The 13,798-nt window shown below is 53.4% G+C and overlaps 1 protein-coding gene across 1 annotated transcript; it reads right to left on the bottom strand.

Annotated features, from left to right (window-relative positions):
- Window positions 1–7,196: 7,196 nt before the first annotated feature.
- Window positions 7,197–13,475, bottom strand: MYCL (MYCL proto-oncogene, bHLH transcription factor). Its single transcript, XM_048826014.2, has 3 exons — window positions 13,349–13,475; window positions 12,288–12,814; window positions 7,197–9,065 (listed from the first exon to the last, which is right to left on the bottom strand). The coding sequence occupies exons 2-3, from the start codon at window positions 12,796–12,798 to the stop codon at window positions 8,503–8,505; spliced, it is 1,074 nt and encodes a 357-aa protein (XP_048681971.2). The 5' UTR covers window positions 12,799–12,814; window positions 13,349–13,475; the 3' UTR covers window positions 7,197–8,502.
- Between the last annotated feature and the right edge of the window lie 323 nt (window positions 13,476–13,798).

Raw genomic sequence — 13,798 nt, forward strand, 5'->3', positions numbered from 1 at the left:
CCCATCCCCAGAGACCAGCGCCCGACCGCACCCCGGGTAACCATCCCCCGGACACGTCCCATCCCCAGAGACCAGCGCCCGACCGCACCCCGGGTAACCATCCCCCGGACACGTCCCATCCCCAGAGACCAGCGCCCGACCGCACCCCGGGTAACCATCCCCCGGACACGTCCCATCCCCAGAGACCAGCGCCCGACCGCACCCCGGGTAACCATCCCCCGGACACGTCCCATCCCCAGAGACCAGCGCCCGACCGTACCCCGGGTAACCATCCCCCGGACACGTCCCATCCCCAGAGACCAGCGCCCGACCGCACCCCGGGTAACCATCCCCCGGACACGTCCCATCCCCAGAGACCAGCGCCCGACCGCACCCCGGGTAACCATCCCCCGGACACGTCCCATCCCCAGAGACCAGCGCCCGACCGCACCCCGGGTAACCATCCCCCGGACACGTCCCATCCCCAGAGACCAGCGCCCGACCGCACCCCGGGTAACCATCCCCCGGACACGTCCCATCCCCAGAGACCAGCGCCCGACCGCACCCCGGGTAACCATCCCCCGGACACGTCCCATCCCCAGAGACCAGCGCCCGACCGCACCCCGGGTAACCATCCCCCGGACACGTCCCATCCCCAGAGACCAGCGCCCGACCGCACCCCGGGTAACCATCCCCCGGACATGTCCCATCCCCAGAGACCAGCGCCCGACCGCACCCCGGGTAACCATCCCCCGGACACGTCCCATCCCCAGAGACCAGCGCCCGACCGCACCCCGGGTAACCATCCCCCAGACACGTCCCATCCCTAGACCCAGCGCCCGACCGCACCCCGGATAACCATCCCCCGGACATGTCCCATCCCCAGAGACCAGCGCCCGACCGCACCCCGGGTAACCATCCCCCGGACATGTCCCATCCCCAGAGACCAGCGCCCGACCGCACCCCGGGTAACCATCCCCCGGACACGTCCCATCCCTAGACCCAGCGCCCGACCGCACCGCGGGTAACCATCCCCCGGACACGTCCCACCCCTAGACCCAGCGCCCGACCGCACCGCGGGTAACCATCCCCCAGACATGTCCCATCCCTAGACCCAGCGCCCGACCGTACCCCGGGTAACCATCCCCCAGACATGTCCCATCCCTAGACCCAGCGCCCGACCGCACCGCGGGTAACCATCCCCCAGACATGTCCCATCCCTAGAGACCAGCGCCCGACCGCACCCCGGGTAACCATCCCCCGGACACGTCCCATCCCCAGAGACCAGCGCCCGACCGCACCCCGGGTAACCATCCCCCGGACACGTCCCATCCCTAGACCCAGCGCCCGACCGCACCGCGGGTAACCATCCCCCGGACACGTCCCACCCCTAGACCCAGCGCCCGACCGCACCGCGGGTAACCATCCCCCAGACACGTCCCATCCCTAGACCCAGCGCCCGACCGCACCCCGGGTAACCATCCCCCGGACATGTCCCATCCCCAGAGACCAGCGCCCGACCGCACCCCGGGTAACCATCCCCCGGACATGTCCCATCCCCAGAGACCAGCGCCCGACCGCACCCCGGGTAACCATCCCCCAGACACGTCCCATCCCCAGAGACCAGCGCCCGACCGCACCCCGGGTAACCATCCCCCAGACATGTCCCATCCCCAGAGACCAGCGCCCGACCGCACCCCGGGTAACCATCCCCCAGACACGTCCCATCCCCAGAGACCAGCGCCCGACCGCACCCCGGGTAACCATCCCCCAGACATGTCCCATCCCTAGAGACCAGCGCCCGACCGCACCCCGGGTAACCATCCCCCAGACATGTCCCATCCCTAGACCCAGCGCCCGACCGTACCGCGGGTAACCATCCCCCAGACATGTCCCATCCCTAGACCCAGCGCCCGACCGTACCCCGGGTAACCATCCCCCAGACATGTCCCATCCCTAGACCCAGCGCCCGACCGCACCGCGGGTAACCATCCCCCAGACATGTCCCATCCCTAGAGACCAGCGCCCGACCATACCCCGGGTTACCATCCCCCAGACATGTCCCATCCCTAGAGACCAGCGTCCGACCGCACCCCGGGTAACCATCCCCCAGACATGTCCCATCCCTAGACCCAGCGCCCGACCGCACCCCGGCTAACCATCCCCCAGACATGTCCCATCCCTAGACCCAGCGCCCGACCGTACCACGGGTAACCATCCCCCAGACATGTCCCATCCCCAGAGACCAGCACCCGACCGTACCCCGGGTAACCATCCCCCAGACTTGTCCCGTCCCCAGAGACCAGCGCCCAACCACACCCCGGGTAACCATCCCCCAGACATGTCCCATCCCTAGAGACCAGCGCCCGACCGCACCCCGGGTAACCATCCCCCAGACATGTCCCATCCCTAGAGACCAGCGCCCGACCGCACCCCGGGTAACCATCCCCCAGACATGTCCCATCCCTAGAGACCAGCGCCCGACCGCACCCCGGGTAACCATCCCCTGGACATGTCCCATCCCTAGAGACCAGCGCCCGACCGTACCCCGGGTAACCATCCCCCAGACATGTCCCATCCCTAGACCCAGCGCCCGACCGTACCCCAGGTAAACATCCCCCAGACATGTCCCATCCCTAGAGACCAGCGCCCGACCGCACCCCAGGTAACCATCCCCCAGACATGTCCCATCCCTAGAGACCAGCGCCCGGGCCGGAGCATGACCTTCCCCCCGGCAGTGAGAGCACGAAGCCCCTACAGGGGTCTCCCTTAAGGCTAAGTTATGGGGTGGGGGGGGGCACTGGCAGTCTAGCACCAGGGAAGCGGAGAGGTAGAAGGGAAGGTGAGAAGCGGACTGGGGGGGGAGTGGGAGAATGTTACCATAGCAACAGAGGAAATGTTACCCTGGTGACTGAGTGCAGGCCCTACAGAGGGATAAAGAGCTAAAGCTGCAACACAGGCAACAGGGAGAGATGGGGAGCAGGCAACTGTTACTGTAGCAACAGAGAGAAGAAGGAAGAGAAAGATGGGGAGACTGTTACCAGGGAAACAGTAGGAGGAGACTGTTACCAAGGTAACAGAGGGGGTTCTGTGACTTCTACTGCAGCAACAGATATGGAAGAGGGAGCAGAAATGGCTCTTATCCTAGCAACATACATCTTTTGGCATAGCAACAGGGAAAGCAAGAGGCAGCAAGGAGACATGTCATTGGAGAAGATGAGATTATAGCAGGTTTGCCACACTGTCACAAACTTTACCAACCCAGGCGCAAACCCCCACACGCCACCCTTCAGCATGATAAGCATGGAAAAAAACATGATTCTTTACTCACCCAGAACAAATTACTCACCCTGTACAAGAAGAATTTTGCAAGAGTGTAGTAAACCAGTTACAGCTGCAGAGAAAAGCATGGTCCAGGGAATGGTAGAATACATGCAATATGAATTGGGGTGACCCCCTAAAAGGCTTGGTGTTAACAGGACAATGTGAACTTAAAAATTTGGCTTTTGTCTGTAACAGTTTACTATTATTACAGTTAACACCCGAGAGTCTGATTGCTGAAGGAGATTATAGGGGGAAATATGCTCTCCCTTTGTTTATTATGGGCTTTTGGCAGCACTGTGTGTATAGTCAGTTTCCATATTTACCTTCTAATGTCAGTTGCCATGGGTCCTTCATGTAGTAATACTAGGAAAAGCATTTTTAAGGGTAGGAAGCTGTACTTGAAAACTGACAAAAATGGCAGGAAGATTCAGGGACAGGTCTAACATCTACATTTACTTTTAAACTTGGTTTTGAAATTGACTAGATTTCAAATTGACTGATCCCAGAACAACTTGTAACTTCCAAACACAAACAGCTCGTTTGTTTCATTTAAATATCTTTCATGCCTTCTGTCATTAAGCCTCTGCCCCCCCCCCAAAAAAAAAACCCCAGAAACCCCTTTAAAAACCTCTCTGTAGGTAATTTTAACAGAGCAAAACACCATCCTTATACAAATACTCTGGCATCTTTAATGTGTACACAGAAAGCTTCATTCAAGAGACCCACTCATCCATGCACACTTTATTTGGTTTGTCTGCTCTGAGTAGATGTCAGGTTTAGTTAATCCTGATGTATTTTTAACCTGTGCTTCCAGTGGGTCTATTTCAAACATGATGCTTACTCCACTAACCATCCTCTTCAACAGTGGGTTGTGATTTGATGTCTGAGTGTTTTATGCAACCCTAATATTTTTGTAATATGCTCAGACTTATCCCTAGCCAGATCTAGCTCAGCTGTTCTCCCTCTAAACAGGCATATAATGAATTTCTACATCTCTACAGGCTTTTGCACTTTGGTTTAAAAGTTATCCTGACCTCACTTCTGTGGTCTTACAGTGCTGTCTCATCTAATTACGGTCCAGTACTTTTGTAGCCTTCCGAGCAGTGGTGCTGAAATCATTTTTATATTGAAGGCAGAAACCATGTATTTGGCTTGTTACTTCTACTTCAAGCCAGAATGTGCGACAGTACCCCCCCAGCACCCTTAGTTCCAGCACTTATGCTTCCAAGCCAACTCAGTGCACTACTTTACAGAGATGCTGCCTCCAGAAGTTGGTTTTTGCCTGTGTACGATCCAACCGCTAAACTGAACTAAATGGAGTCTCTGGGTGAGATTTGCAAAAGCATTTAAAACCCCAGATCCTCAAAGGTATTTAGGCTCCTAACTGCCACTGAAATCAATCAGAGTTAGGTGCCTAAATGGCTTAGCAGCACAAGTCCCCATTGACTTTCAATTAAACTTGTGCTAACTCACAAAGATTCATGTAAAAATCCCACCTTCCATCTTTTTCTTGTCATGCTCTGGGACAAGCAGACTCTGTATGAATAAGAGGATCAACTCAACCCACTACTGCTTCATTGAAGAGTGCATCTTGATTATCACTACAAACGTTTTTTTCTCCTGCTGATAATAGCTCATCTAAATTAATTAGCCTCTTACAGTTTTATGGCAACTTTCACCTTCTCTGTATTTATGTGTGTGTGTATATATACACATACACACACTTCTTACTATATGTTCAGTTCTATGCATCTGATGAAGTGGGCTGAAGCCCACGAAAGCTTATGCTCTAATAAATTTATTAGTCTCTAAAGTGCCACAAGTACTCCTGTTCTTTTTGCATCTATTCCTTCCCACCCTGCCCCTTGGAACACTCCTGTAGAAATAAATCTAGACACTTTGAACCTATATTATTTACCATAGTGTTTTGTGAAGAGGTGAGAGCAAGGGATTAGGAGTCAGAACACCTGAGTTTGACTCCCAGTTTTGCTATGTAACCATTAGCAAGTCACGGCAGAGTACGGAAAGTTGAACTCTGGTGTCTGTACAATGCTTTGACCTCATCTGATGCAACACACAATAGAAGTGTAAAACATGACAGCTATTTCAGGAACCAAAAGGAGCATTTTAAGCTCTTGATTGATTAATCATTCTTTAAAAGACTTCCTCCATTCAGACAACTAAACCTCTCTTGAAATGGCATTTTGGCCCCATTCTAGACTCTGCCTTAGCAGTAACATGATGCCTGCGCTCCATTGCATTTAGTACAGGATTTTGCCTCCAGGAGTTAAAACCAATAACCTGGGATTGTTCATGAGTAATAAACATGCTTCAAATTAAGGTAAAAAAATATTTCAAACTCTGCATATGGGGATGTAGGGAATTCTTTAGTAGCCCCTAAAGGGAAGTCTCACCCCCCTCCCACCCCAGCAAGCAATTTCATTCCCCATCTGAGCTTTCCTCTAGTTACTCACTGACAATTCATCATCATATTCATCTTGATGACCTTCAGGGGCAGTGAATTCCACATGCTGACTGTTCTGTAGTGCCATTAGAAGAGTTTAAAATTACATTGAGTCCCTCATTAGAGGAACTCAGCTCTCAGCCCCTCTTCCTCAATAAAACCACTTAAAGAGAAATTACTCCAGGTGATGTTTCCAAGGACCTTCTGCTGTAGCCATTCCACATTTTAAATTTTGTGAGACTGTCCACACAAAGGGAGCTGGGTCACAGCAGCCCTCCTTAGCTTCGTGCATTGCTTATAGCTCATCTCAACCGCTCATGCAATAACAATCCCACTGTTCCCTTCTACGGGGCCCCAAGAAGGCTCAACGCTGGGCAAGTAAGTTAGTTAGGGCAGCTGCAAGTGGCAGTTACCCCCCCTAGAACAACTCTATGGAAGAAGCCAATCCAGTCTGTCTTTGTAACTTATTTATTTATGAAGTGTGAGGTAATGAAGAAAGTGCTAAATCCGACCACAGTGTTAACTCTAAAGTTTCTCAATAGGTCAGTTAGGAGCCAGACAGCTCACTGGCTGCTCTGTGCATCTCTGCTGCAAAGTAGAGGGTCAGCCCCACCAGTGCCAAGGGAGACGAAGGCCACTGGTCCTACTCCTCTCCCCCTCAGTCCCTGAGTCAACTGGTTAGTATTCACATCAGAGGGAGACTTGTGGGGAGGAGAGAAGGCAACACTTGGCCAGCTGAACAAATGCTATTTCAGGGAGTATAGCTGCAGGTCAGCAAACAAAAAAGAGGTTAAGGTCTGATCAGATCCCTTCAAAGAGGTGGCGCCTACCCACCTAGTAAAGACAGGTTTCAGAGGAACAGCCGTGTTAGTCTGTATTCGCAAAAAGAAAAGGAGTACTTGTGGCACCTTAGAGACTAACCAATTTATTTGAGCATGAGCTTTCGTGAGCTACAGCTCACTTCATGAATGATGAAGTGAGCTGTAGCTCACGAAAGCTCATGCTCAAATAAATTGGTTAGTCTCTAAGGTGCCACAAGTACTCCTTTTCTAGTAAAGACAAAGTAACTCCAGGCAGCAATTAGATCAGTCCTTGCTGTCAGTCCTGGGCTACACCTGGGATCTTCGGCAGCACAGCTCCTAAGAGCCTGCTTTTGGGGAATATGTGAAAGTCAGGCAAACAGGATAATTTTCACCCTCATTGCAAGAGAGAGAGAAACCCCATTCAATAGCCCATTGTACTGCTTGAGGAGCTGGGCCCCAGCTAACATCATCCCATGAGGAATCTCTCACTTAAATTCCAAACAGTAAATCAGAACATAGGACCCTTCTTGGACTCCCCTAGAAAGGCATCAGGAACACGCCATCCCCCAAACACATACTCTCCACGCTGCAGCAGGGACAATGCACACACTCCCCCCAAAAAAAGGTTTACAAAAGAGACAAATCTTTAACAATACTCTTCCAAAAAGTTGTACAAAAATACAGTATTAAAAAAAAGGTCCTCCAGTACAAGACTCAGGCAGTTACAGCAGCAGCTTCTAGAACACAAACCTCAAGACGAGCTACTGTGTAAAGTGGTAAGAAAGTGAGGTATAGCCCATGTCAAGCTGGTCTTGGTTCTTCTCCAGTGATAGGAGTTTATCCATGCATCCACCCACCCCTGGGAGAAAAAGGGTCTTTAACAGCAGCCCTGGCCCCAACCCACCTCTAGGCAGTCCCTAACTGTCACTGCTTCTAGAGAGATGGACCCAAACTGGACCACTGGATTGCAACCCCCTTGCATTCTGGATCTGAACACCCTGGCCTAGATTCTCTCTACCCAGGTGCAGTGGAGTGGGAGCCACTTGAGAATGTAATGACTTCTTCTGGAGGGGATGTGTTGGGCACATGTTCTCAGTCCCCCCTGATTTAGAATAGGATGTGGGATGTTGTGCCGGCTAGTGACTGGGGAGGCGGACCAGTACAGACACCGAGGGTGGGTTAGGGAAGGGATGGTGGAAGAGTACCACATCAGGGGAACCGGTGCTGGGGTTGGGTTGAATGACAGGAGTGGAATCAAACTTACTAGGTGCATGGCAGCAACGGCCATGTTAGTGATCCACCCAAAATTGTGTGTATGAAAGTAAATTCACAGAATAGTTGGATTCAGTGACAGGTCCTATCTGTCTGAAGGAGGATCCTGCCATCTCTAGGTTAGGGTTGTCCACTCGGGCCCTTATTTTGGAAAATGGCCTCAATTTTTGAGTGCCCAATTTCAGGCATCTGAGGCCTGAAGTTCAGAGGCACCTCCTGTAGGCCTCAGCAGGCATTGTTCCACATCTCTGTTCAGATGCTCAGCATCTCTGGAAGTCAGGGCCCAGGTGCTTCAAGCTGGACACCCTCAAAATGAGACACCCAAAACTCAATGGTCACTTTTGAAAATTTCAGCCCAAGGGTCTTGCAAAATCCAGTGTCTACATTACTCCGGTGCCAACATACCAGCATCCCCAAAGGCTAAGAGTTAACTCAGCCCACAGCTGGCAACTCCCTGCTCTGTTAAAGGAGGAACCCAAGACCAGACGTGGATAAGGGAGACAAAGAACCCACCCCCCGCACACACAGTTTAAATTTCCTAGAACGCAAGCCATATTTGTGTGCGCTGGCTGCAGTGCATTCTGGGATATGTAGTTTGGAGGTTTCACAATAACCAAAAATGTGCAAATCAATATTGGAAAGGTGTCGAGTTTTTGGTAGCTAACGTCCCTTGAGATGGGTGATTCGTTTCAGCAGCTGATGCTGTTTCAACTTCAGCTGCCTTTTCTCTGCAGCCATCCTCCTCTCTGCACTAACTAGCGACTGCAGGTACTCTGAAGCTTTGCTCAGGATCACCACTTTGGGGGTTTTGGGACAGTTAGCCAGACCGGGGACCTGATCCCTCAGTGCCAGGAAGCGTGAGCGCAGATCGTTTCGCCGCTTGCGTTCTAAGTAGTTGTGGTTTTTCCTCTTGGCCATGTCCTCGCTATCTGAGCTCGGGGCGCTCCCGGTTTTCAGCAAGCAAGGCTCAGGCAATGAACTCTCTGTGGCTTGCTCTGGGCTGCTCAGGGGCTCCTCCTTGATCTCCTTCTCCGAGGCCTCCTCCTGGGAGCAGGCGTCTGGTGGAGAGCGGGCAGCATAGTTGTGCTGTTGCTGATGGATGGAGATGTGGAAGTGTTTCATGCAGGGGTCCAGGGGGTCGGCTCGCACCGTGATGGTGACCGGCTTCCTCATGCTGAGCGATTGTCTCTTCTCTACTGTCACCACATCAATCTCTTCACCCTCTGTTCAAAACAGACGCAAGCAAAACAACCCATCACTTGGAATCATTCAACTATTCCCTTCAGCTACCCCTTGGCCCAGCCTCTTAGAATGGCGCAGCGACATGCCCAAGGAAGAGACCATGGTGCAGCACCATGCCTGGTGCATGGATCTCCAGTACCTTTTTATGTTCTGGAGATTAGGTTAAACTTATCAGGAAGAGGATCATATTGCATGGATCCCGCAGTGCATTGAACAAAACAATTCTGCTCCCAGAAGGATGATTGAAATGGTCGATCCCACATCACCTAATCCCAGTCATAGGACTGAGATTTCTCTCCTTAGCTTCAGGCTCCGTGTCCCAGGAAATGGGATGTGGATTTTTTTTTACTGTTTCCCTTACACACTATGGGCAACACTCATTAAGAGCAAAGACCCAACAGGCAAGAAATTCCTGCACCCCAGCTCCCACTGCTGCACCAGTCCTCACCTCCCCCAGCAGAAAGGAGGGGAGCAAGAGCCTTAGTGGCTGGGGACAGAGTTGAAGATCTCCCCCCCCCCTCCTGCTTGTCGGGCTCTTTCATGGCCCATTGGAATTGTAAATGAGGGATCTGGGGGCTGAGTTGCCCTTTGTTCCTGTTCACTGCAGCTTCGCACTTTAGTGACTTTTTGTTACTTTTCACAAGTTATAAATCCTATTCATCCCCCACCCTGGTATTCCCCCCCCTCCAGCTGAATGGGGAGAGGAGGGGAAAAGAGAGAAGATGGAGAGAGACAATCCTCCCCTCTTACACAGTGGGGAGAGGGGACATTTTGCCATCAGCTCAATGAACCTCTAAGCCATCCACCATTTAACATTCCTCCCCTCACCACCTCTAAACATGTTCAACCTTAAAGAAAGGGTTGGAGGGGAAAGGTTATCAAAGCTGTAAACAGAGGAACAGACCCAACTCTTTAAAACTCCACTCTAGCCATCCATGAATTACAGCAGCTACTATAAATTCACTCCCCGCCACTTCCCAAAGTCACTTGGTCTTTCCCAAAGAGATTGTGAAGCTCAAAAGAAAGCACATATCCCTTGCGCATGGCATTCCAACTGGCTTAGTAATACATTGCATTAGCAATGCCTTTCACTCGGTCAAAACACTTCACTGAGATGGGTATTGCCTTCATTTCACAGTTGGGGAAACAGAGGCAGAGCTGTTTAATATACTTGCCCACGGTCACGCAGCTCATCAGGGAATAAGACCCTCGACACAGAGTGAAGCTCTAGCCTAGCAGATAGTGGAGGTCTGTCTTTTTGCATTTTGCCAATACTATTCATGCCAACAGATTATTGTTAAATCAGAGGAGAGGCACCCAGGGCTCGACTCCCAATCCTCCGCTCTATGCATTAGACCGCATCGTCTCCCATGTGCCCCTAATGCTAGAGAGATTATCCTTCAGAGGTCTTGCACCACTTGGTGATCAGCAGTCTAGAATTTGCTACTGTGGTTTTATTGTTTTAGAACACACACACCCCCACCCCTCCTGATATTCAATGCTATTTCCTGGTTGCTTTGTATGGTGCACTTTTTATGCCCTTCTTTTGTCACAAACTTCCATTGTGTAGACAATAGTATCATTTCTCCATTAATAAAAATCTGACGGGCTGGGCCCCACCTCCCAGCCAGGTGGCCATTGGCTGCCTCAGCAGGCAGTTGGAATGTTGCTACTGCAAAGCTTCCCACCCCTCATTGGCCAATGCCTGAGTCACTCACTGAGGGCCCCCCTCATTGTTTGCTACAATCTGTTGCTTTTTGTTCTGGGACCATGTGGACAGGAGCATGTGCTCAAGGGCCCTGGATTCAGATCAGGTAAAGAGCAGGTCAGCAAAGTAGCAACATGAAAGTAGAAATAATGAATTCAGTCGTCCGTCCATCCCCCCCACTAATTGAGATTAAGCCCTTTAGATCCCGCAGCCTCCTTACTATCTCCATCATCCTAATGTAATTAAATCTTAGTCCTAAAGGTGCTTCTTGGCCCAGCTATCCTCATCCCTGGAATGAGTCATAACCAAATTACTCATCCCTGATTCATCAGTCAGACTAGTATTAGGGTGAGATAATGAGGTGTCTAGCCCTGCACCCCCAAGATTGTGTCAGCACTTCCACCATACCCCCTTCGTTTCAGAGGGCAGTCATTTAAATCTTGCCCCGAGTTTAGGTGTATTGAAATCACACCACCGCCAACTGTTCATTTCTAGAAGGAGCAGAAAAAAAATTGCTGATTTGGGAGGATTTTTGCCTACCATTAAGCAACAAATTTAAGACAAGGGCTTTTTTAAAAAAAAAAAATTAAAGAATTGCATGCATGAAACTTCCACCCCTACAGATCAAGGTTCAGACTTAGTTTTGGTGGCTTGACACACCATTCCCTTTATCACTTTTCACCTTCAAGCCTCAGTCTAGTATTTAGACCAGTTTCCCTAGATTGGGAGACTGGACAGGGCCAAGGAGACAGGACCCTTTTGCAGAGGCAGCGCTAGGGTGCTACGAAGAATTAGGAGATGCATCTAGTCGCTTGCCTCCCCCCCACATACCAGTACGCGGGATGACCCCAGAGACGAACAATTATTTTGTGACGGCCAAAGCCCACAAACAGATTTTGCCTTATGACCTAGGAGGCCCTCAGAGACAGACTTTCCTTGCCAGGCTGCAAAGGGGAGCGGCCCGATCAGCTGAAACCTAGTCATGGGAGAGCACCTCAGGCTGGGTGCTCCAAATCAAGCCGAAAGAACAGCAATATGGCTGCGATGGAAAGCATTGCAACAGGATCTAAAGCGAGCTGCAAACTTCCCCAGGCAGCGAGCTTCCAGGCTCAGAGCGCGTTCCCCAGCGCTGTCTCGCAGCAGGAGGGAAAGATTTTTTTTTTTTAAAGCAGCAGAAATCTGGAATCCGGGGTCCCTCCAGGGCCACCCCCTCCCTGCAAAGGGCAGGGGTTTCCCCAGCAAAAATCCTAGCGGGAAAGAGACGGTTCAGCTTCCCTTTGTTCTTGTCCGTGGGCTTTACGCTAGCTTGGAGTCCCCACAAAAGGGGGCTGGGCTTCCAGAGCGCCGGTCCCAGACTGTTTACCAACACCCGTGTGTGAACGGGAGAGCGGTTTTGCAATGCTGGAGAAAGCGGGAAGTTCACTGGGTTGCTGGGACCAGCCCACACCCTGATTTGGAGCAAGGGAACGCGTGGGTCGTTCTGCTACTCCCTTACCAGAATCACAGCGCCTCTCGGCCCCGGGGGCGGCGGCGGGGGGGGGTTTGTTCTCGGCCAAGGGGCAGGGGAAGACGGCAGCAGGATCCACGCACTCGCTCACCGAGTTGTTGAACCCGAACTCCTGGGCAAAGGAGGGCTTGGGCGGATTAACCCTTTGCGTGCCCGTGGAGAGTTTCTCGGTCATAACTTTCTCCAGTCTCTCCCGGGCGGAGAAGCCGCTCCACATGCAATCCTGGAGGACGAAGGCGCTCAGGTTCCCGAAGATCTCCCCGGTGCCGATCAGATACTCCGGCTCCTCCCCGGCCAGGCAGCAGTGGGAGAGCCAGTCTGACCTCTCCTCTGCCCCGGGGCAACAGGCTTTCCCTGCCGCGCTGCACAGGGGCGACGTGGGGGGAGTGGGCACCAGCTCGAATTTCTTCCAGATGTCTTCGCTGGGGGCGGTGGATCGGTAGAAATCCTCCTCCGAGTCGTGGTCGTAGAAGTAATGCTGGTAAGAGTCGAACTCCATCTCGGGAGCGGGACGCCTGGGGATCCCAAAGCGCAGGGTCAGCATCATGCAGGCAAGGGCACGCTCCTAACCCGGGGGGGGGTAAGCCCCCGCCCCAAGCCAGGCAGGGAAACACCCCAACATCAGCCACTGTAGCGTGGCCACCCCCCAATCTGTAATGACGGGGCGTTCGCGGCATCTTCCCGTGTGTCATCACGTCCCCATTGAAGGCAGCCACCAAGGGGGTCCCAATCCCCCACCCACCGGGGAGCTGACCGCGCCCACAAGAGACCCCAAAGCCCTAAACCGGAGTCACCCCCCCCCATGGAGACCATTGCGCACCCCCACGCGCGGAGCTGCTCCCACCCACCCGCCGCCCAGCGGCCCCCCACGCACGTGGGGCGGGTAAGTGACAAGCAGGTCGGTCCCTGCTGGCCGGCTTGGAGCAAGGCAGAGGCGCTGGGGGGGGGGGGGGGGGGGGAGCCGCGCTGCCTCCAAGTTTCCCAGGGTCACCAAACTACAGCCCCTGAGCGGGGGGGCCCAGCCCCAGGACCCACCCCCCTGGAGTCACCTTTCCCCAGCGGCGTCCTGCGGTGGCTCCAAGCGGGCGGCTCGCTCTGGCTGCAGCCTGCACCCCCGGGGCCGCCTCCCGCGATCACAGCGGCCGAGCTGGGACTCCGGTGCATTGTTCCCCCACCGCCTTATATCCCGTCTGCAGCGGCTGGCCCCGCCACCGGCACGCGGACCCCCAACCAGGGGGCTGGGATTTGCATAATGGGCGGGGCGCGCCCGTGTAAATCACCGCGGCGCGCCGCCCAGCTCAGCTGTTCCGGCGGCAGCTCCCTCCCGGCCCCGGCCGCGGCACGGCGGAGCAGCCGACGGCCCCAAGCCCTGGCCGGCCCTGGGGGTCCCACCGCAGCCCACTTCCCGGGGGCAGCGTCAGGGAGCGTTTACTCGCCGGCACTGAAAGAGCAATTGACTCTCCCCTGCACTAGAAACACGCCCAAAGTGACCGCCCCCA

Source organism: Caretta caretta, chromosome 19 (assembly GCF_965140235.1).
Source record: "Caretta caretta isolate rCarCar2 chromosome 19, rCarCar1.hap1, whole genome shotgun sequence".
NCBI classification, from domain to species: Eukaryota; Metazoa; Chordata; order Testudines; family Cheloniidae; genus Caretta; species Caretta caretta.